We start from the raw sequence: 23,803 nt of genomic DNA, 5'->3' as shown, positions 1-23,803 counted from the left end.
CAGGTGTGTCATTATTAGGTAATATAATATGTTTGGATGTAGAGACATTAAGGGGAATACAAGTTAGAAAATATATTAAATACTGTAAAACAGATAAATAAAGAGTATTTCCTAATTCTCTATTCTATGGAATACCATGAGTGACACAATTAGTGAATAATAAAGTGTTTGTAAATAACCACATCCAGGGGAAAAGACTATTAAATGGCTATTGTGAGATAAATACATGCATAAATGTGTATTTCTGGTATTCCATACATCTAAACACGTTCTTTCTGTTTCTCTCATCGCCCCCTACTGTCCAGAGTCACAAACAACATATCTGTCCATCATTGATATCAGACAAACATTTGCTGTTTACATTACATCTTCTGTCTGTTTCTTTTTTTTTAACAAATAAACATGTTTCCTGTCATCATACTTCAATATTTACTTTTCTTTTCAGTCATTTGTTTTACTTTGTTTCTGAGCGATTAGTTAATCATTTTCTCATGTAGTTAATCCTGCCATTAAAGCTCTTTCTTACATTTTGAACTCGTCATATTCTCTATTGTTGATTCTTCTGGGATCCGCTCTGATGCCTTCACTGCTCAGGATGTCTCCCACAAATGTCAGTTCCTTCACTCCAAGCTGTCATTTCTCCTTATTCAGCTTCAAATATGTATTTCTGTTCACTTCAAGAACGTTAACAGTCTCATGTCATGTTCAGCGCTTGTGTCGTCCATTTATTATTATTTCCGTCTCTTTCCAGGGGCTCATAGATGGTGTGTGTTGTCTTGTCAAACACCTCAGATACTGAAACTATGACAAACATCCTTTGAGTTTATATTTGCTTTATGAACTGTTGGATTTATAGTTTTATAGTGAGACGAGTGCAACACATGCGTTTTTATATTACATTTATGGAATAAAAGTGTTTCCTGTTTACATACATATAGTCATCATGTGATACTGAAAGTGTGTTTTTCAAGGAGATGCTCAGATCACATGAGGAAAACCTGCTCTTGCTGAGCTTCAGTTCAAACCTGTTCAGCTTCTGGTGGATCATTTTAATATGTTATCAAAACAAGCCTATATTTTCTAAATTGTCTAAAATAACTGATGAACACTCGTGTATAAAACTCATCATGTTGTCGTAAATGAACAAGAATCATCAGTGTGTAGAAAGAGAAACATGTGTGTGAATACTTTAATATCCAGACATGTAACAACAAACATTGTTGATGCGTCTCTGATGTGAACTTCTCAGTGTGTACATTTTTAGTGTAAGTACATGAGGCCCCTGATGGTCGTCCTACCAGCTCTCATGCTGTCTTCACTCTTCCTGGACAGGAAGGATTCCCCCCAGTGAGCTGGCATATCGCACACGCCTGCTGGGTCACTTCCTGGCCTGGCTTCTTGGCTGTTACGTGACTGGCTTGGTCAGATCCTGCTTCTACGCCACTGAGAGAGTCGGACGGAAGAAAACTCTCAAGTTCTATCGCTACGATGTCTGGGCTGAATTACAGAACTTGGCTTTCAGGTGAACACAAGTGAAGGAACATTGCTGATGACGTCACAACTACAGTGTCCTGTACACGAGGACCGACATGAAAGTCATTCAATTATCTCAAGATTTAAAGGCTTGAAGTCTTGAGTCTGTGCTCGTTGTGTTCAATCAATCGACCACTGATCATAATCAGCAGATATCTGGGAACTGGGGTTTGTTTCAGATCAAAATAAATGATGACTGGCGGCTAATACTTTACTTCTTCCCACCTGCACAGACTCTGCACAGGTGCACGGGAACAAACGACAACAAACATGTCTGCTGTGTAAAGGTTTTAAACTGTGTGTGAGAACTATGTGAAGTTCACTTGCTGCTCATGGAAACGTAAAAATACCTCGAGGAGGAAGCATTTTAAAATGATCCTGAAAGAAACTGGCAGCCAATGAAGAGTTTTAAGAATCAGAGAAATGCGAGTTCTTCTACTAGAGCGGCTCAGAATTCTCGCTGGAGAGTTTTGATTTAACTGCAGGCGAGACAGATGCTTCTTAAAATGTTGAACATGTCTGTGGGTTATTTTTCCTCTTCTTCTTTTGCTTCCTTTTTCTTCAGCCTGAAGTCTTTTATAACGTTCTCCACTCAACAACTCTAAGTCTCATGTGTTTGTGCGACTTTTAGAAATCACGTTTCTAAATGCCAGCTGGAAGAGTTGAGTGCAGACGAGGTCGCGTCCCTCCCCAGTACAAGCGTCGTCTCCCGCCTTCGCTTCGTTCCAGAGACGGGTGGAATGAGAGCGATCACTGGGGTCATGGGGGTGAAGGTCAAAACACAGGTACAAATGTGTTTCACCTCTTGTTGATCCTCACTTGCACACATGGATGTGATGTTTATTGTTGGTCTCATCCTTCATGTCCAGTTTCACAGGATCTTCACGACTTACATGCAGTCTTGCTCGCCCTCGTGCGAGAGTCTCCGTCTCTCCTCGGCTCCACAGTTTGGGGAAAGAGCGACATTCACCGAGTTCTGTCCTCCTTCCTGCCATTGAAGGACAACAGAGCCGAACCCTTTTACTTTGTTAAGGTATCTTTGCTACACCTGGAGACATTGACTTAAAACATTATTTAAAGAGATCATTGGTAGATATCGGCTTATTAACTTGTATTTTTGGTACATTTTATTTCTAAATATATCATTTTCATTTGCAAGACTTGTAAATGAGTCTTTGTTATTGCATCTGACATGTGAATGTAATTTCACACACAGAATTTCAAGTTTTACCATTTTCTTTTAAAATTAAAATGATATATATAAAAGTAAAAATGTATTTGTAAATGCCAAAATACAAGTTAAAAATATTAAATCACTCGTACAACCATTAAATATTTTCAGATCACCCTCTGTGCATGTACACATAATTATGAGACAAAAATAAGCCCATAGTTACTAAGTATATATATATCATCAGTGTTGGTTTGTTGTAACAAAAGCGTCTTTTTACTTCAATTTTTTATGAGATGCTTTTTATATCCATACATGATAGAAAGTTAGAACTCTATGTTCTTACTTTAAAAGTGAATGAAGAATGGATACGTGAGTTGAACATCTGCATCTGCCACAAAAATGACCATCAGTGCATTTAATCTTTTATTTCTATTTGTTTTTTTCTTTTATTGTTCTTACCTTTTTGTGTGATTTGTTTAATCACAGCATCCAAACTTACACTGACCCGTACACTTGTACAAATGTTTCTCTCTTACAAAAACTTTCCCTATTAAAAGGTAAAGAAACTGGGTTGTTTTTGAAAAAAGTAACTAGTAATTGTAACTAAGTTACTATTTTAAAGTAAGTCGCCCAACACTATTCATGATGTTACATTTGAGAGAAATTATTAATTTGTTTGTAACGAGGGACAAACATTCTGACTGTTTCCTGTGTGTAAATATAACATGATTATAATCAATATAACATTATTGATTTTAGTGATGTTTGTCTATTAAAACAAGGCGTGTTTAAGATGTTTTTACTTGACATTTATAACCAAATATTTATGGATTTGAAAATGAGCACAAAAGAGAAAAAAAGCTTCAACATTAGATTATTTTTTAACCTTTAACTCTGTTTGTGTTTTCACCTGAACAAGGCGGTTGTTAGTGGAGGTCATGACCCTCACAAGAAGCTTCAAGAGGTCATAGGTCAAGTGCTTTCATCAGTCGAGGACATGGTTTTCAACGTACGAACTTTTGCCAAAATCTGGGCCGACTCAGAAGAAGGTCTTCGGAAGACTTTTGTGCGAGAGGTGAGTTTACTGATCACAGAAACACAATGAAGTCAGAACTACATTAAATAAACATTAAATGTTCTTTTTATTTTCGTGTTGTGTCGTTGTGTATCTGAAGCGACTCATTTGTGTTGTGGAAACAGGCGACTATCATCCACGGAGCTGCAGGAACAGCCAACATGAAGAACTTTGTTGCGTCGCTGCAGAAAAGCAAGAAAGCTCATCACACTGTTCTGGTAGAGAAGGTAAGAATGACCTTGAAAGTATTTTCTTCATCGTAGTTTTCATTTTCTCCGGCTGTTACGCTGCATTTATCTGGAAACTATACAATAAGTCTGTGTTCGTCACTTCATCTTTATTTCTTCCAGCATTTCTCCACAGATGATTGTGTGAAAGAGCAGCTGGACTTCTTCACTGGGTTGTTGTCTGGGACCATCGTTGAGTACAGGAGGAGGTTAGTGTTCATTTTTAACTTTTCTTTCTGCTCAGACAGATTCAGTATCAACGGATGTGAGAGAAGCAGACGTGGACAGAAGAATGTTCTTGTCATTGTTGGACAGATGTTGAATTTTAACCATAAATAATAATAATTATTTTTAATAAATGCTTGGTCAAGAATCACTGACGTGTTCTGAGGGGATGTTTGTAGCCTCCATGTTTTCTGGCTTGATTTTCTCATCTTTACTTTACAACCTAAGATCAGATCTTCTTTGTCCTCCAGAATGTACCGTCAAGGTCAAGGTATTCCTCGAGGCTCTGTGGTGTCTAGTCTGCTCCGCTGCCTCTACTATGGTCACATGGAGAACACGCTGTTTCAAGATCTTCCTAAAGACAAAGTGTCCGTTTGTCGTGAAGTTGACAGATGTCATTGTGTCGTGTCGCCAGCAGGGGGAGCCAGTTCCGTATAACAACCTTTCTTTCTGTGTCTGCAGATGTTTGATGAGGCTGGTCGATGATTTCCTGTTGATTACAACAGACAAATGTCGAGCAGAGTCTTTTCTAACATGAGTTTGACTTTTTACATCAACCATTTGAGCCAAATATAAACTTCTCATCTTTTTCACCAGCACTTTGCTCTCCGGGGTGCAGGAGTACGGACTTGTCGTCGACCACCAGAACATGGTGACCAACTTCCAAACGTCACCAGGTCCCCATCCTACCATTGACGCCCTGCCCCGTCTCTGTCTCTTCCCCTGGTGTGGTTTGCTGCTGGACACTCAGTCGCTGCACGTGCACAGGGATTATTCAAGGTGTGGCTTCGACTATTTTCACTTCTACGATTCATAAAGTGTGTTTGAAGCAACATTCTGCTGAGTAACTGTGTGTTCAAAAAAGAGAACGAACCTGCTCAGCTCATACATTAGTGTGTAAGGTTGAAATATATTTGTTCTCACAGTTACAGATCTTCGTCTCTGCTACAGCCCCACACTGGGCTCTGACACATCAGCAACAGAGGAGAAGAAACTGATGATCGTCCTCACAGGTGATTGTATCTCTTCATGGACGTCAAGGTTTGGAAAGATCACTTCAGACACATGTAGCTCTGTGAGGTTAAAGTTCACTTCAGACACATGTAGCTCTGTGAGGTTAAAGTTCACTTCAGACACATGTAGCTCTGTGAGGTTAAAGTTCACTTCAAACACATGTAACTCTGTGAGGTTAAAGTTCACTTCAGACACATGTAGCTCTGTGAGGTTAAAGTTCACTTCAAACACATGTAACTCTGTGAGGTTAAAGTTCAGTTCAAACACATGTAGCTCTGTGAGGTTAAAGTTCACTTCAGACACATGTAGCTCTGTGAGGTTAAAGTTCACTTCAGACACATGTAGCTCTGTGAGGTTAAAGTTCACTTCAGACACATGTAGCTCTGTGAGGTTAAAGTTCACTTCAGACACATGTAGCTCTGTGAGGTTAAAGTTCACTTCAGACACATGTAGCTCTGTGAGGTTAAAGTTCACTTCAGACACATGTAGCTCTGTGAGGTTAAAGTTCACTTCAGACACATGTAGCTCTGTGAGGTTAAAGTTCACTTCAGACACATGTAGCTCTGTGAGGTTAAAGTTCACTTCAGACACATGTAGCTCTGTGAGGTTAAAGTTCACTTCAAACACATGTAACTCTGTGAGGTTAAAGTTCAGTTCAAACACATGTAACTCTGTGAGGTTAAAGTTCCCTTCAAACACATGTAGCTCTGTGAGGTTAAAGTTCACTTCGGACACATGTAACTCTGTGAGGTTAAAGTTCACTTCAGACACATGTAACTCTGTGAGGTTAAAGTTCACTTCAGACACATGTAGCTCTGTGAGGTTAAAGTTCAGTTCAGGGGGATTATTTTTCACAGTAATCTGTTCTTTAGAATTATAGGTTTGCTACTGAATTTCGGTTCTTTTGTGGCTCGACTGAAATAGTAGCGATTATCAAAACTTGCTTCATATTTTTCGGCTCCTATGTGAGATAAAAACTTAATTCTGTGTGGATTTCTCTGAAGAAAATCTGAGGAAGACAAAGGCAGTGAACATTCATTTGTTACTTGTTAGCAAGTCTTTGTTTGAAATAGAAATGATTTGTTTCTTCACAGAACTATCTTGAAGTGGACGTTACCTAAGATGAAAAATAAAGATTTGTACTATGTGTGATGTCATTTCCTTTCTGTTAGAATTGATCTTAAAATGGTACAATTGTATCGTGAAAAGAAGAATAAATAGAAGAAGAATAACAAGCTTAAAATACAGATTCTTTTTTTGAACAATCTTTTATGTCGAGGTTTCAATACCAGGTGGACCTCGTAAGAATACGAGTCAGAGGTCAAATATTGCATCAACTGTCGTAAATAATTCAACATTTTTTATCTCATCATTTAAAGGTAAATGTAAGAAATATAAACTTGTCTCAAATAAAATATTAAAGTTTGTTTCTTTGAGTCTTAAATAATGTATGTTATGTGTGTTTTTTAGAATGTTTCTAACTGTTAAAATTCTTATGAACATTTATGCATAATTAAATTAATGCTAAAAGATCAAATATAAAGTAAGAGAATAATAAAGTATCCTCTGCTTGATGCTAAGAACTTTTGTTCCTGCACACAATCAACATTCCTGCAAACTGATTACTGAGACCAGCTCAACTCAGGTTAGAGTCAAATCACCGGTAGAATAAACTGCAGCTAAGGACTGCTGACAGGTGTAAGTCCAGGGGATTGGATGACATCTATTGACCTGACCAACGCATCATTTGAAGTTTCGATAGTCAAATACTTGCGTTTCGCCCTCGAGGATCAAGTGTGTCAATACACTTGACTCCCGTTCGGCTACTCTCTGGCACCCAGGACCTTCACCAAGTGTGTGGAGGCAGCACTGGAACCAATGAGAGCAAGTGGGGTGAGGATCTTGACCTATCTGGATGACTGGTTGATCCTTGCCAGGTCTCCGACTGACAACACAGTTGCTGGAAGCTTGGCGTCATGTGATCACAGCAGGCGCTGTTATGTCCCTCCTGGGGCTCATGGCAGCAGCTCACAAGGTGGTGCGGCTGGGCTTGCTGCATATGAGGGACCTCCAGAGATGGTTTGGTCATCTCAAGCTAGATCCAAAGCAAGACCAGGGTCGGGTTTTGCAGGACATCAAATTTTGGAATTAGGTTGTGTCCTTCATTACACTCTGGTGTTCACAGACGCATCTCTAACATGGGGAGGCATCTCAGGTCAGATCTACGCCAGTGTACATACACATGAACTGGATAGAGTTGAAAGCAATTCACAACATTCTGCTTCACCTCTCTCGCCAACTGTCACAGTCCAATGTCCTAGTGATATCAGACAGCTCCACCGAAGTGGTCTTGGTTCGGTCACCCGGTGGCGGACCTCTTCGCCAACAGGGGGAACTTCAAATGTCTTCTTTGGTTCTCCCTCAGGGCCTCTGATTGCCCCCTACTAGGCGTGGATGCTTTGGCCCACTCGAGTTGGCCGGCCGGCTACTGTTGGCCTTCCCTCCTCTGTGACTCCTCCTCCCCTTGGTTTGGAGAGAGAAGCAGGAGAGTAAAGAAGGAACGATCCAAAGCTCAGGAGCAACAGCCTGGAAGAATTTCTCTCCTCTGGTCCTGAATCGTGTGCGAGGAACCATCAGTAGATTCTAATCCACAGATCTCAGAGCCCGAGCTGGGGTGTAAGGCTGGATCAGATCACTGATGGAAGGTCTGACCATGAATAGATCTGAAAGTAAGAACCAGAATTTAAAATTGATCCTGAAAGAAACTGGCAGCCAGTGAAGAGATTTAAGGATCGGAGAAATGTAAGTTCTTCTACTAGAGCGAGTCAGAATTCTCGCTGCAGAGTTTTGAATCAACTGCAGGAAAGACAGATCCTTCTTGTTAAGACATGAAAACAAATGGTTTCCTAAGTTTAGAGATGTTTCTCAGTTGAAACAGTTTCTGGTCAGTTTTCTGCAGTGTTGAACAAGAGACATGTCTTTATCAAATACAACACCCAGGTTTCTCAGGCTCAGTTTGACAGACTGACCCAAGTCACCCAAGTACTGACTCAACCCTGGAACTTTATCATCAGGAGCAATAACCAAAGTTTCAGTATTTCCACATTTAGCTGCAAAGTTTTTTCACTCATTGTTTGATTTCTAGCAAACAATTGACTAAGCTGTTCAGCCTCTGGGGCTCAGTTGGATCAAAAGAGCAGTAGAGCTGGATGTCATCAGCAAACATGTGGTAAGAAACATCAGGAAATCTCTGAATGATTTTTACCCAGAGGAATCAAGTATGTTTGTGTTAATGTTGTAATGTTGTATGTAATGTCATTTACGACGTATTTTATTATAACAGGAGTCTTTTTGAACTTTTATTCTTTCAGTTTTTAACTTTTCATCGATCCTCACCAGGAAACGCAGCCTGAAGCAATCATTGATACTAGAAACATTTTCTGTATGAATTTGATGAACAAACATGTTGTCAGTCATCATACTTCAATATTCACTTTTCTTTTCAGTGTTTGTTTCAGTGTTTGTTTCTGAGAGATTAGTTAATTTTCTCATGTAGTTAATCCTGCCATTAAACCTCTTTTACACTTTGAACTCCTCCTATTCTCTATTGTTGATTATTCTGGCAGTTTATGACGGTGAACACAAGAACTTGGACGACACCAGCTTTATCGATTCATGTCTTCACCTGGATGAGTGGAAAGATCATCTTTGTTTGGGGTCGTCAGTCAGAAAAAGGTTGTTTCTGGATGACCCGTGTGAAAGTGTCTCAACAACACTATCCACTACTGGGTATCCACAGTCAGGGTGGTGGCTGCCCCCCACATATGTAGATGGCAGGGTGGGTAGGATAGGTAAGACCTGCAGGCTTTGTCTCTTAGAAGTTAGTCTGCTGGAAGGATCATTAGTTTCCCTCGGCGGGTACTGACAGAGGATACGACGTGAACGCTGATCCATTGACCCCCAGGATGCCTTTAATACGTAGAAGTATATTGTTACATTTTAAACATGTTTGACGTATTTAATCTTTTTTTTTTTCAAAAGAAACTGTTTTATTAATATTACTTTCTTATACATTACTCTTGTCAACTAATATGTAGTCTATAGAGAGAAGCTAGTTATCAAAGTAATTTACTTCTTTATTTCCTATTAATAATCATTAAATGGGGTGTTGTTCAGAATAATCCTCATTATTATGACGTTACTAAAGGTAGAAAATAGTCACAATGAAATAGCTACACTAGCGCCATCAAGTGGCCACTGCTGCGAATAGATATAGAGAGTGTGTGCGTGCATGTGTTAGTGTGTGTGTGTGAATTCTCTTGGACAGAAGATGAACAAAAAGAAAGTGACTAAACCAGTGGATTTATTTGAAAACAAGATCAGGGAAAATCAAAGTGAAGAGGTTTAGTAAAAGTTCAATTACTTTGTTTAAATACATGATGTTTATTAGTTTTAAAGAGAGATTTTCCTTCTTTGGTCTCAAAAGTTTCTCTTTGATTCACTGCTTCATAGCAAAAGCGTGACTACCCTCTAGTGGACAAGACAAGTAAAACATTCTTGTGGCTTCCTCTATTATAAACCGACACTTGTGGAAAAGAAAATGTAGTTTTACAATGAACTTTAACATCTAAATGATGAGTTTCCATGATTTACTTTTAAAATTCGGATTTAAAAAGTGATTTCAAGACTTTACAGCAGGAATCCACAACTTTCTTTGCATCAGGATCATAAATATTTACTTTAGAAAAACAGACTTTCCTACAAACTAGTGAGACATCATTGATTTATGCTGAATTGTTGGAACATGAACAAGTATTTCAGTGAATGTTTTCATGTGATCAACTTGATCTTGATTAATCAAATTAAATTAAATAAAGTGTTTTTCAACATTCAGTTCATGAGCTGAAAATAAATAATACTTCAACAGGAAGTGACATTTATCAACACATCGTCTGCGAACAAGGAAATCTGGCTCAGTTGCTTCATCAACCAGGAAACAAGAGCTGAGACGACACTCGTCTAGTTTCTCTCCAGATATTAGAAACATGACATTTATTTATATCTTCATTTCTCCTGAGAGACAAGAAACCAGATGAACTGTGGACCAGACATGAAGAGAGAAGATGATGTTCTGACCTGAGAGTCTCCAGGTGACAGTGTGGACTCTTCAGTCCAGCAGACAGCAGCTCCACTCCTGGATCCTGCAGCTTGTTGTCACTCAGGTCCAGTAGAGTCAGACTAGAGGACGGAGAGCTGAGGACTGAGGACAGAAGTGAACAACTTCTCTCTGACAGTCGACATCTGTTCAGCCTGTGAAAGAGACGAGTTTCATCAACAAGTGACATTTTTTTAATTTTCTATTTGACAAGAATTGAAAGAGTTTATTTATAGTTTAATATTGTTATTTAAGTAATAAATAAAATGAAAAAAAATCAAGATTCAATATTTTTTAATTTAATATACAAATGTGAAAGTGTTTAAAATCCAAAATATAATATATATTCAAATTATTTAATAAAATTAATCAGAAAATATTTATATGGTTAAAAAAATACAACATTTTAATAAAATTAAATGTTAAATTCAATCCTTCAATTCTCTGATGACACTGATCTACTTGCATAAGAAACAAAGCAAATGTTTTTCAATATTCAGTTCATGAGCTGAAAATAGATTCAACTGCTCCAACAGGAAGTGACATTTATGAACATATTTTGCTTAAAAAGAATCTTAAAGTAATACCTGACATGAATATTTTAAATTAAATACACACAGTCGGACAAAGAGGATTATGAAGACGAACCCCTTTGATTTTATTCTTTATTTTTATAGAACATATTTCCTGAGAAAAAGACAAGATTTGACCTTTTGTATGAAACAGTAAAGTTAGATAAAGCTGCATTTTTATTGATGTAACCTTCGTGGTTTTGTTTCATTCAAGAAACTTCATGTGAATTTAAGATGAAGATTTTGTAGAAATCAGGCTCAGAGCTGCTGTGAAGGTCACACATGCTAACTTAAGTTTATTTTCTATAAATAAATGTTGCGTACACATTCATTTGTGTATACGCAGTATAATTAATGAGGCCACATGTTTTAAATATGTCGTTTTGATTATTATTCATTTTCATTTAAAGTTGACGCTTGTTTGTTTATCATTACAATGATTTATTAAGATGATATTTTTATAAACTACGTAACATCTTTACCTGCTACACAAACATACAAATGTATCTATGAGCTGCTTCACTGAAGAACAAAGTGATGACAGACTTTGACTCGTGTTTCCACCTCTGACTTTACATTTGAGCTTTGATGATGTAGAAAAGATGATGTTCTGACCTGAGAGTCTCCAGGTGACAGTGTGGACTCTTCAGTCCAGCAGACAGCAGCTCCACTCCTGGATCCTGCAGCTTGTTGTGACTCAGGTCCAGTAGAGTCAGACTAGAGGACGGAGAGCTGAGGACTGAGGACAGAAGTGAACAACTTCTCTCTGACAGTAGACAGCAGCTCAGCCTGTGAAAGAGAGGAGTTTCATCAACAAGTGACTTTTTCAATTTTCTATTTGACAAGAATTGAAAGAGTTTATTTATAGTTTAATATTGTTATTTTAGTAATAAATAAAATTAAAAAAATCAAGATTCAATATTTTTAACAAGTGGCTTTTTTAATTTAATATACAAATGTGAAAGTGTTTAAAATCCAATATATAATATATATTCAAATTATTTAATAAAATGATTCAGAAAATATTTCTATGGTTAAAAAAATAGAACATTTTAATAAAATTAAATGTTATATTCAATCCTTCAATTCTCTGATGACACTGATCTACTTGCATAAGAAACAAAGCAAATGTTTTTCAATATTCAGTTCATGAGCTGAAAATAGATTCAACTGCTCCAACAGGAAGTGACATTTATGAACATAGTTTGCTTAAAAAGAATCTTAAAGTAATACCTGACATGAATATTTTAAATTAAATACATGCAGTCGGACAAAGAGGACTATGAAGACGAACCCCTTTGATTTTATTATTTATTTTTATAGAACATATTTCCTGAGAAAAAGACAAGAGTTGACCTTTTGTATGAAACAGTAAAGTTAAATAAAGCTGCATTTTTATTGATGTAACCTTCGTGGTTTTGTTTCATTCAAGAAACTTCATGTGAATTTAAGATGAAGATTTAGTAGAAATCAGGCTCAGAGCTGCTGTGAAGGTCACACATGCTAACTTAAGTTTATTTTCTATAAATAAATGTTGCGTACACATTCATTTGTGTATACGCAGTATAATTAATGAGGCCACATGTTTTAAATATGTCGTTTTGATTATTATTATATATCATTTTCATTTAAAGTTGACGCTTGTTTGTTTATCATTACAATGATTTATTAAGATGATATTTTTATAAACTACGTAACATCTTTACCTGCTACACAAACATACAAATGTATCTATGAGCTGCTTCACTGAAGAACAAAGTGATGACAGACTTTGACTCGTGTTTCCACCTCTGACTTTACATTTGAGCTTTGATGATGTAGAAAAGATGATGTTCTGACCTGAGAGTCTCCAGGTGACAGTGTGGACTCTTCAGTCCAGCAGACAGCAGCTCCACTCCTGGATCTTGCAGCTTGTTGTAACTCAGGTCCAGTAGAGTCAGACTAGAGGACGGAGAGCTGAGGACTGAGGACAGAAGTGAACAACTTCTCTCTGACAGGAAACAATTGTCCAGCCTGTGAAAGAGACGAGTTTCATCAACAAGTGACTTTTTCAATTTTCTATTTGACAAGAACTGAAAGAGTTTATTTAAAGACAAACTCAACTATTTCCATTGATAAGATCTTCAGTTGTGGTTTGTTGTCTGCTTCCTCTCTAATATAGTTCAGTCAAAGTTTCTTTCAAACCTTTGATACCAACTATTGACACGTCATTGATTCATGCTGGACTTTTGAACATCAACAAGTGTTTGATTGAATGTGTTCATGTTATGGTTGATTTGATGTTGATGGACCAGATGAAGAGAAACTATGGAAGTATATCAGTGCCATCACAATATTGAATGGTTTCAACCTTTAAATGTTGAATTCGTTTTTTGAATTATTGAATATTAAATAAGTAAATGATTTGTATATCAAGGGTTCTATTAATTTAATTGAATAATACGAATTTAAAATAATTTAAAAATACAATTTCTAGATTCAATACTTTTTAAATAGACATATGAGTCTGAATAAGGAAAATAAGTGAATCAAGGATATTTATTTGTGAATTATTATAAATAGGAATATTTAACTCTAAGTGTATAAAATGATTCCATTATTTAATGAAAAAAAATCAACCTTTCAATATTTAAATGATTGGATCAAATTATTCTGAAAATAATTCTATGGTTAAAAAAAATAAAATATTTCAATAAAATGAAATTTTAAATTAAATCCTTCAATTCTCTGATGACACTGATCTACTTGCATAAGAAACAAAGCAAATGTTTTTCAATATTCAGTTCATGAGCTGAAAATAGATTCAACTGCTCCAACAGGAAGTGACATTTATCAACACGTCATATTCAAAGTAGGAAATCGACACTTTTCTCTCTCAATGTTTGACCTTGAAAATGTTGAAAACCATGATCAACTTGATGAGACTGATTGTTGCAACAGTCAGATGTCAGGAGAATGATCACAGATACCATCAGCACAATGGATTCAACAAGAAATGGAGACACATGTGTTCAGTGTGAAGTGAAGTAGTTGTAGATGAGCCTCACAAATCATTGGAGAAAGACATTTCTTACCAACATGTTAGTTTTCACACCCGTATATAACCTGAGCACAAATATTGATATTTTCTTACAACACACTTGGTTGTCACGTCAATACTTCATCTCTCCTGTCCTTTTTGTGGGGGCGCTAATCCTCTAAATGAGGGTGAAGAAGTCGTAACCAGTGGCTGAAGAAGATGACAAGTTAACAAGTAAGTAAGTAAGTAAGTCATTTTTATTTGTATAGCGCTTTTCCAGACCAGGGTCACAAAGCGCTTAAAAAAACAAAACAATATTCAATAAAGTATATACTTTAAAGGTCAAGATAAAGCTGATAACACAACAGGAGTTCCAGAAAATCAAGGAAAAGCCTGAACAAATAAAAACGTCTTAAGATGTTTCTTAAAGGAGTCAGTAGATCCATCAAGCACAAAGAGAGAAGAAGATTTTTCCAAAGCTTAGGAGCATCAGCCTGGAAGGAATTCTCTCCTCTGGTCCTGAAACGTGTGCGTGGAACCATCAGTAGATTCTGATCCACAGACCTCAGAGCCCGAGCTGGGGTGTAAGGCTGGATCAGATCAGTGATGTAAGGAGGAGCCTGACCATGAATAGATCTGAAAGTAAGAACCAGAATTTTAATGTTGATCCTGAAAGAAACTGGAAGCCAGTGAAGGATCGGAGAAATGTGAGTTCTTCTACTTGAACGAGTCAGAATTCTCGCTTCAGAGTTCTGAATCAACTGCAGGCGAGACACCTCTTTCTTGATAAGACGTGAAAATTAACCTGACACAAACGCATGGATTACAAGCTCTAAATCATGTTCAGACAACATTTTCCTAAGTTAAGAGATTTTTCTCAGTTGAAGGAAACAGTTTCTGGTCAGTTTTCTACAGTGTTGAACAAGAAACATGTCTTTATCAAATACAACACCCAGGTTGCTCAGGCTCAGTTTGACAGACTGACCTAAGTCACCCAAGTACTGACTCAACCCTGGAACCTTATCATCAGGAGCAATCACCAGAGTTTCAGTTTTGTCCACATTTAGCTGCAGAGTGTTTTCACTCAGCCATTGTTTGATTTCTAGCAAACTATTGACTAAGCTGTTCAGCTTCTGGGGCTCAGTTGGATCAACAGAGCAGTAGAGCTGCATGTCATCAGCAAAAATGTGATAAGAAACATCAGGAAATCTCTGAATGATTTTACCGAGGGGAATCAAGTACAGCAAAAACAATAAAGGACCCAGAACAGAACCTTGAGTGACTCCACACATCAGATCTGCCGATTCAGACCTCATTTGATTGTCAGATACACTAAAACTGCGACCAGAAAGGTAAGATGAGAACCATTCTAACACAGACCCAGACAGTCTAACTTCATCCCTCAGTCTTCTCAGCAGGATCTGGTGATATACTGTGTCAAAGGCTGAGGACAGATCCAAGAGAACCAGAACAGTGTATTGACCCGAGTCAGCCGACATCATGATGTCACTGGATACTTTCAATAAAGCTGTCTCCGTAGAGTGATGTTTACGGAAGCCAGACTGAAACTTCTCATGGATGTCGCTCTGATCCAGGAACAAAGACAGCTGCTCAGACACCACCTTCTCCAAGATCTTGGACAAGAAAGGGAGCTTAGAAATAGGCCTGAAATTACTGAGGTCAGTTGGGTCTAAGCCTGGCTTTTTGAGCAGCGGCTCTACAATGGCATGTTTAAATGCATTGAGAAAAACCCCTGTGGAAAGGGAGAGATTCACCATATTGGTAACCCAGGGGCCAATTACATCAAATGCTTTGATAAAAAGCCTACAAGGAAGGACGTCATCTGAGCAAGAGGAGGGTTTCATCTTGTTCACTAGTGCCGAAAAATCACCCAACGATACAGCAGTGAAGGAAGACCAAGAGGAGGAGAGGGGCTCAGAGACAGTAGGGGTTCCAAACAAAGGGGGAGAGATTTTCTTTTTGATCAATTTAATTTTGTCAATGAAAAATCTCAACAATGCATTTCTGTCAGCTTCACAGAAGACAGGCGTGATTTGAGGAGCAGGAGACACGAGAGAATTAATCGTGTCAAACAAAACTTTGGGGTTTTTCTTATTAGCTGCTACCAGTTTTCTGATGTAATCAGATCTAGCAGTTTCTACCATCTGATTGTAAAAAGACATCAGATCCCTGAGGTGAAGTCTGTGCACCTCAAGTTTAGTAGACTTCCAGAGACGCTCAGTCTTTCGACAAAGTCTCTTCAGACTCAGGAGATCTTCATTTGTCCAAGGGCATCGTTTTTTTTCTGAATTTTCAAGTTGGACTTAACAGGTGCCACTTGATCCAGTATTTCAACACAACAGTGAACAGTGAATCAAACTGTCTAAGTTTGGGCAGTCATCAAAGAAAAGAGAGTCAAACATAGTAGAAAAACTGTCTGCAGTATCAGCTTAGATGACACGTCTCTGAGACCTAACTTTCAAAGGCTTAGGTTCAAGGATGAAGTCCAGGTTAAACAAGACAAGAGAATGATCACTCAGATGGACATCATGTACAGATACATTAGAAATGTCCAGGCCAAGAGTAAAAACTAAGTCTAAAATGTGGCCTTTTCGATGAGTGGGTTCAGAAACATGTTGCTCAAAATTAAAGCCTTCTGTTAAAGTTAAATTTCTTTAGCAGAGCAAGATTTAATGTCATCAACATGAAGATTAAATTCTCCAAGAATAAGAACAGATTCCATTTGAATAATGTAAGATAAGAAGTCACTGAAGTCTTTCAAGAACACCGCCGCAGGACCAGTCGGGCGGTAGATTGATTGACACACAATAGAAAGGTCTTATAGAACCAACTAAGATCATCTAAGACTCAAAAGAAGTGAATTCCTGTGTCTGAATCACTTTGCAAGAACAACTCTCCCTAAAAACTGTAGCAAGACCTCCCCCACGACCAGAGAGGCGAGGCTTCCCCAGGACAGCGCTCCCTACTGGACAGAGTTCGTTCAGATGAATAAATTCTTCCTCTCTTTGCCAAGTCTCAGAAAGACATAATAAATCCAAATTAACTCTTGTTAAAAGATCATTAAGAATAAAGGATTTATTAGTAATGGAGCGAACATTCATTCACGATGAGGGCAGCCTACACTGTACAAAAACAAACAACTCACCACACATGGATTTCCTAAATGTTACAAAATAAAATGTTCATATCTGGATCTACTACCTGAAAGAATCAATAATCAAACAGAAATATCTTCTTCACATTTGAAGTTAATCTTACAGCAAATGACATCAACTTTCATTGATCTCTTTACATCCACCACACATGATGACTTTAACCACGTCTTTAAAATGATCATAAATATATGATTTGACTGTTAACTGATGCTTTTACAAAACTATACTTTCTATACGTGTCAGTGAAATTAAGTTATTTATAATTGTATTATTTATCTTTATTTTATAATGATTTTATTCACACAGTTGCAACATTAAATTCAAGTAAAAACAGTCATTTATTGTAAACAATTGACTTTGAAATGACTTGTTAATGTGGTTCAGTTCGTCAAAGTCATCACTCTGAGTGTTTTCTCTGTCACAAGACAAAAGTATTTATGATTCCTTTAATAATACTGACGTGTACAAAATACTTATTAAGTGAACAAAGATCTGCTGTTTTTTTGTTTATGTTTTAAGTCTCCGTTGATGGTTGTTTTGACTCTGTTGGTTTGGACTGTTGCTGAATGAATTGGAGTCTCAGTAAAAGACATGACAAACAAAACGTATTGGCTTCAATGAACATTTATGAACATATTTAGCTTCAAAAGAATCTTAAAGTAAGTAAAGTAGTTTTGTTTCATTAAAGAAACTTCATGATAAATTGAAGAAAAATGTAAGAATGATGCGATTAGTCGACTTAATGGTTGAATATTTGGTGACCAGTCGACTGTTAAAATAGTCATAGACCTCATGAACAACAGATGAACCATAAGAGAAGAACAGAGACAACAACGGTGGAAAAAACAAACAATGAAAACAAATGAAAGACAAACCTCAAGATTCCACTCTAAAGTGTTTTGTCTTCTACGAGACAGATGACGCGAGAACACTGGACAAAGAATATAAAGGACTGTTGTTTTGATTATTATTCATTTTCATTTAAAGTTGACGCTTGTTTGTTTATCATTTCAATGATTTAATAAGATGATATTTGTATAAACTACGTAACATCTTTACCTGCTACACAAACATACAAATGTATCTATGAGCTGCTTCACTGAAGAAAAGAGTGATGACGGACTTTGACTCGTGTTTCCACCCCTGACTTTACATTTGAGCTTTGATGATGTAGAAAAGATGATGTTCTGACCTGAGAGTCTCCAGGTGACAGTGTGGACTCTTCAGTCCAGCAGACAGCAGCTCCACTCCTGGATCCTGCAGCTCGTTGATACTCAGGTCCAGTAGAGTCAGACTAGAGGACGGAGAGCTGAGGACTGAGGACAGAAGTGAACAACTTCTCTCTGACAGGAAACAGTTGATCAGGCTGTGAAAGAGACGAGTTTCATCAACAAGTGACTTTTTCAATTCTTTATTTAAAAACAATCAACTATTTACTTTCATAAAATCATGGTCACATGTTTGTTTGAATATTTATCAGGTTGGTATAAATGAGGGTGAAATGTTGAACATGACGACAGAAACACAAACATGAAGAAGGAGTAACAACAATGTTGAGGTTGTGGTTTGTTGTTAAATATTTACTTTAGAAAAACAGACTTTCCTACAAACTAGTGAGACATCATTGATTTATGCCGAATTGTTGGAACATGAACAAGTATTTCAGTGAATGTTTTAACGTGATCAACTTGATAAATTTACTTTAAATAAAGTGTTTTTCAACATTCAGTTCATGAGCTGAAAATAAATAATACTTCAACAGGAAGTGACATTTATCAACACATCGTCTGCGAACAAGGAAATCTGGCTCAGTTGCTTCATCAACCAGGAAACAAGAGCTGAGACGACACTCGTCTAGTTTCTCTCCAGATATTAGAAACATGACATTTATTTATATCTTCATTTCTCCTGAGAGACAAGAAACCAGATGAACTGTGGACCAGACATGAAGAGAGAAGATGATGTTCTGACCTGAGAGTCTCCAGGTGACAGTGTGGACTCTTCAGTCCAGCAGACAGCAGCTCCACTCCTGGATCCTGCAGGTCAAAGTTCTCACTCAGGTCCAGTAGAGTCAGACTAGAGGACGGAGAGCTGAGGACTGAGGACAGAAGTGAACAACTTCTCTCTGACAGTCCACAGTAGCTCAGGCTGTGAAAGAGACGAGTTTCATCAACAAGTGACTTTTTCAATTTTCTATTTGACAAGAATTGAAAGAGTTTATTTATAATTTAATATTGTTATTTTAGTAATAAATAAAATGAAAACAATTCAAGATTCAATATTTTTTAATTTAATATACAAATGCGAAAGTGTTTAAAATCCAATATATAATATATATTAAAATTATTTAATAAAATGATTCAGAAAATATTTCTATGGTTAAAAAAATACAACATTTTAATACAATTAAAAGTTAAATTTAATCCTTCAATTCTCTGATGACACTGATCTACTTGCATAAGAAACAAAGCAAATGTTTTTCAATATTCAGTTCATGAGCTGAAAATAGATTCAACTGCTCCAACAGGAAGTGACATTTATGAACTTATTTTGCTTCAAAAGAATCTTAAAGTAATACCTGACATGAATATTTTAAATTAAATACATGCAGTCGGACAAAGAGGACTATGAAGACGAACCCCTTTGATTTTATTATTTATTTTTATAGAACACATTTCCTGAGAAAAAGACAAGAGTTGACCTTTTGTATGAAACAGTAAAGTTAAATAAGGCTGCATTTTTATTGATGTAACCTTCGTGGTTTTGTTTCATTCAAGAAACTTCATGTGAATTTAAGATGAAGATTTTGTAGAAATCAGGCTCAGAGCTGCTGTGAAGGTCACACATGCTAACTTAAGTTTATTTTCTATAAATAAATGTTGCGTACACATTCATTTGTGTATACGCAGTATAATTAATGAGGCCACATGTTTTAAATATGTCGTTTTGATTATTATTCATTTTCATTTAAAGTTGACGCTTGTTTGTTTATCATTACAATGATTTATTAAGATGATATATTTATAAACTACGTAACATCTTTACTTTTCAATTCTCTATTTGACAAGACTGAACTAGTTACATCATAAAATCACATATTGTATGAATATTTGAGGAAGGTTTGTCTAAATTAGGATCAGTTTGTTAAACACGATGACAAACACAACAATCATCAAAGAGTAAATCAAACATTCATGTTTAGTTCATATCATCAGAAATGTTTGAACAACTTACAGAACTTTGTTTGCAGCTTGAACCACCGGCAGAAGCCTCTCAAGAACCTCTTCTGAACCAGTTGTTGAGTATTTCTTCAGGTCAAACTCGTCCAGATGTTCCTCTGAGGACAGTAAGATGAAGGCCAGGGCCGACCATTGAGAAGAAGACATTTGATAATAGAGACCTCCTGATCTCATCTGCTGTTGGACCTCCTCCACCAGAGAAGTGTCCTTCACTTCATTCAGACAGTGGAACAGGTTGATGATTCTCTCTGGAGACACATCCTCACTTATCTTCTTCTTGATGAGCTCTGCTGTGTTGTGATTGGTCCAGGAGCTACTTCCTGTCTGTGTCAACAAACCTGGAAGGAGACTCTGGCTGGTCTGCAGAGAAAGACCCAGAAGGAAGCGCAGGAACAAGTCCAGATGTCCATTTGGACTTTTCAGAGTTTCATCTATTGCTGTCTGGTAGAACCTTTCTGTTTGACTTTTGTTTTTCAACAATCTTGAAAGTTTGGATGTTGGTTTTGATTCCATCAGGTTGACTCCAGAGTTGATGAAGGTCTGGTGGACGTGAAGAGCAGCCAGAAACTCCTGAACACTCAGGTGGATGAAACAGGACACCTTGTCCTGGTACAGTCCTCTCTCCTCTCTGAAGATCTGAGTGAACACTCCTGAGTAAACTGAAGCTGCTGAGATGTCGATGTCACACTCTGTGAGGTCTGACTTATAGAAGATCAAGTTTCCTCTCTGCAGATGCTCAAATGCCAGTTTTCCCAGAGACTCCATCATCTTCTTGCTCTCAGGATCAGAAACTGTGTCAGTCCCAGATCCTCCGTCGAACTTCAGCTTCTTGACTTTGATCTGAACCACCAGGAAGTAGATGTACATCTCAGTCAGGGTCTTGGGCAGCTGTCCTGTCTCTGTGCTCTTCAACATGTCCAGAACTGTGGCAGTGATCCAGCAGAAGACCGGGATGTGACACATGATGTAGATGCTTCGTGACCTCCTGATGTGAGACATGATGCTGCTGGTCTGCTCCTCATCTCTGAACCTCTTCCTGAAGTACTCCTCCTTCTGGAGGTCATTGAACCCTCTGACCTCTGTCACCATGTCCACACACTCAGGAGGGATCTGATTGGCTGCTGCAGGTCGTGTGGTGATCCAGAGACGAGCTGAGGGAAGAAGATCCCCCCTGATGAGGTTTGTCAGCAGGACGTCTACCGAGGTGGACTCTGTAGCTTCTATCAGGCGCCGACTGTTGAGGAAGTCCAGAGGGAGTCGACACTCGTCCAGACCATCAAAGATGAACAGAACCTGGAGTCCTTCAAAGCTGCTGAGTCTGGATTCTCTGGTTTCAGGAAAGAAAAGATGAACAAGTTCCATCAAACTCAACTTCTTCTCTTTCAGCAGGTTCAGCTCTCTGAAGGTGAAAGGAAAGATGAGCTGGAAGTTCTGGTGGGCTTTGTCTTCAGCCCAGTCCAGAGTGACCTTCTGTGTCAGGAGGGTCTTCCCAATGCCAGCCACGCCCTTCGTCAGCAGTGTTCTGATTGGTCGTTCAGGTGAGGTTTTAAAGAGGTCTTCTTGTCTGATGGTGGTTTCTGGTCTGGTCTGGTTCCTGGTGGCTGCTTCGATCTGTCGGACCTCGTGCTCCTGGTTGACCTGGTCTGTGCCCCCCTCAGTGATGTAGAGCTCAGTGAAGATCTCATTCAGAGGAGCAGAGTTTCCTGCTTTAGCGACCCCCTCAGACACACTGTGGAACTTCTTCTGCAGGCTCCTCTTCAGTCGTCCTCCACACTCTGAAGCAAGACTTCCTGAATGAAGACATAAGTCACACGAGTCAGAAGATTGTAGAAGGTGAAAATGGAGTAAAATCTTCAGATCTGATGCAAGTGTTCTTCATCTTCATGTTCTTACTGCTCCACAGACGCTCGGCCAGATCCTCCTCCTCCATGTCCTTCAGGAGATGAACTGTGATATTCAGGAATTCTTCTCTGATGCTTCTCCACTTCTCATCTTCCTCCTCAGTCTGTGGAGTCTCTGGACTCACAAACCTCCAGACTCTCTTCAGCTCCTTCTGCATATAGTTGTAGAAGTTTCTCTCCAGTGACTGGAACAGAATCACAGAGAAGAAAGTCAGAGTGATAGTGGATCATCTCAAGAACCACAAAGACCAGAAGCTTTAACTTGGATTCAGGTGAATGATGATGAACAGAAGGAACCTCTAGGATGAGGACCTCCTCTAGTTTATGAACATACCAGCCGTTTGATTTCCAGTTGTGAGGGATGTTGCTGACCAATGAGAAGCTCTGAGCTCTGATGGTCCACTCTGAGAAGAAGAGATGAAATCAGACAGTAAATAAACTCTTGTCGTGTTGAAGGTTCTGATCAAAAGTAAACTAGAAGGTTCCTTTTAAAATTTAAACATTCATCTCCTTTAGAACTTAAATCTTGTCAAGCCAAACTGTTTATTTTAAATATAATTTTCATAAAAATGATTCTTCTTGGTTTAATTCTTCAAAGACTCACAACAGTCCAGAATATTCTGGTTCCTCCTGCTGGATCCTGATGAAAACACAACTCTGATCAACTCTCATCTGTTTCTATCCTGGTATTCACCAGCTGAACCACTAGATGTCCTCACACTGCTGCACATGTCCACCTCTGCACTACAACTGTGAAAGCAACGTTTGAGGTTTTTAATTGTGTCTTTATCTCCCCCTGCTGGTGATGTGAGTGAAGTGAAGTTCTCTGGTTTAATGTGTGTATGAACCTGGTAGACTCACACTTGTTCACTCTCACCTCACACCTGGAGACTCTTTACTTTTTTTGAAATTGAACCATCTCCACATTGAACGATCACTCTTCAGAGACACACAGCAGGGTTCTGGTCCAGATCTTGGTCCAGGTCCAGCAGGTTCTTGCTGCTGCTTTGATCTTGAACACAGAAGTAGAATGAGTGAGAATGAAGACATGGAGGTGCTAAAAATGGATCAAGAGATTAACTTTTAAAACGATCAAAACATGGAGTCGCTTCAACAGAACGTCACGTCTGCCCGGGTCTTATCCTTGGATTCGTGGAGAGATGAACAATCAAGAGTGTGTCACGGGTCGTTTGTTCGCCGCTTCAAGTCAAACTAAATACAAGCTTCACGATCGCTTTTACGTGGCCCTCGAAAGAACATGTTTTTACAAACAAGCTGCACATATTAAATTTATATATAAAAAACAACAAAACACAATAACAAAAAAAGGTCAAATCATTTTTTACTTTCACAACGAAAAGTTTTACAAATGTATTTTTGTTTTGTACATTGAAATGATATAATTACTATACATATATATATATATATATATATATATATATATATATATATATTTAAGTGTTGTGTAAATACAAAATAAAAGTTACAAATAT

General features: G+C 37.9%; 3 protein-coding genes across 3 annotated transcripts in view; 1 reads left to right on the top strand and 2 right to left on the bottom strand.

Annotated features, from left to right (window-relative positions):
• The window catches only part of LOC148085116 (NACHT, LRR and PYD domains-containing protein 3-like), a 449,698-nt gene that overhangs the window by 228,264 nt on the left and 197,631 nt on the right, over positions 1-23,803 (bottom strand). Inside the window, exon 14 of the mRNA XM_087781542.1 lies at positions 12,815-12,988. Coding sequence (XP_087637668.1) covers positions 12,815-12,988 — 174 coding nt within the window. The remainder of the gene's footprint in view (positions 1-12,814; positions 12,989-23,803) is intronic.
• Positions 1,274-5,051, top strand: LOC148085122 (telomerase reverse transcriptase-like). The gene is given in 8 exon segments (XM_087785503.1): positions 1,274-1,347; positions 1,427-1,522; positions 2,165-2,318; positions 3,627-3,782; positions 3,908-4,009; positions 4,133-4,218; positions 4,486-4,602; positions 4,697-5,051. Coding segments are annotated over 8 exon segments (1,140 nt in total).
• LOC148085121 (uncharacterized) overlaps positions 22,633-23,803 on the bottom strand; it is a 7,698-nt gene continuing 6,527 nt past the window's right edge. Inside the window, exons 4-5 of the mRNA XM_087785502.1 lie at positions 23,188-23,322; positions 22,633-22,714 (exon numbers count right to left, since the gene is read on the bottom strand). Coding sequence (XP_087641628.1) covers positions 22,633-22,714; positions 23,188-23,322 — 217 coding nt within the window. The remainder of the gene's footprint in view (positions 22,715-23,187; positions 23,323-23,803) is intronic.

This window comes from Callionymus lyra, chromosome 2 (genome assembly GCF_982586985.1).
Source record: "Callionymus lyra chromosome 2, fCalLyr1.hap1.1, whole genome shotgun sequence".
In the NCBI taxonomy this organism is placed as follows: Eukaryota; Metazoa; Chordata; class Actinopteri; order Syngnathiformes; family Callionymidae; genus Callionymus; species Callionymus lyra.
Note: the sequence above shows the minus strand (reverse complement) of the source record. Positions and strands in the feature narration are given on the sequence as shown.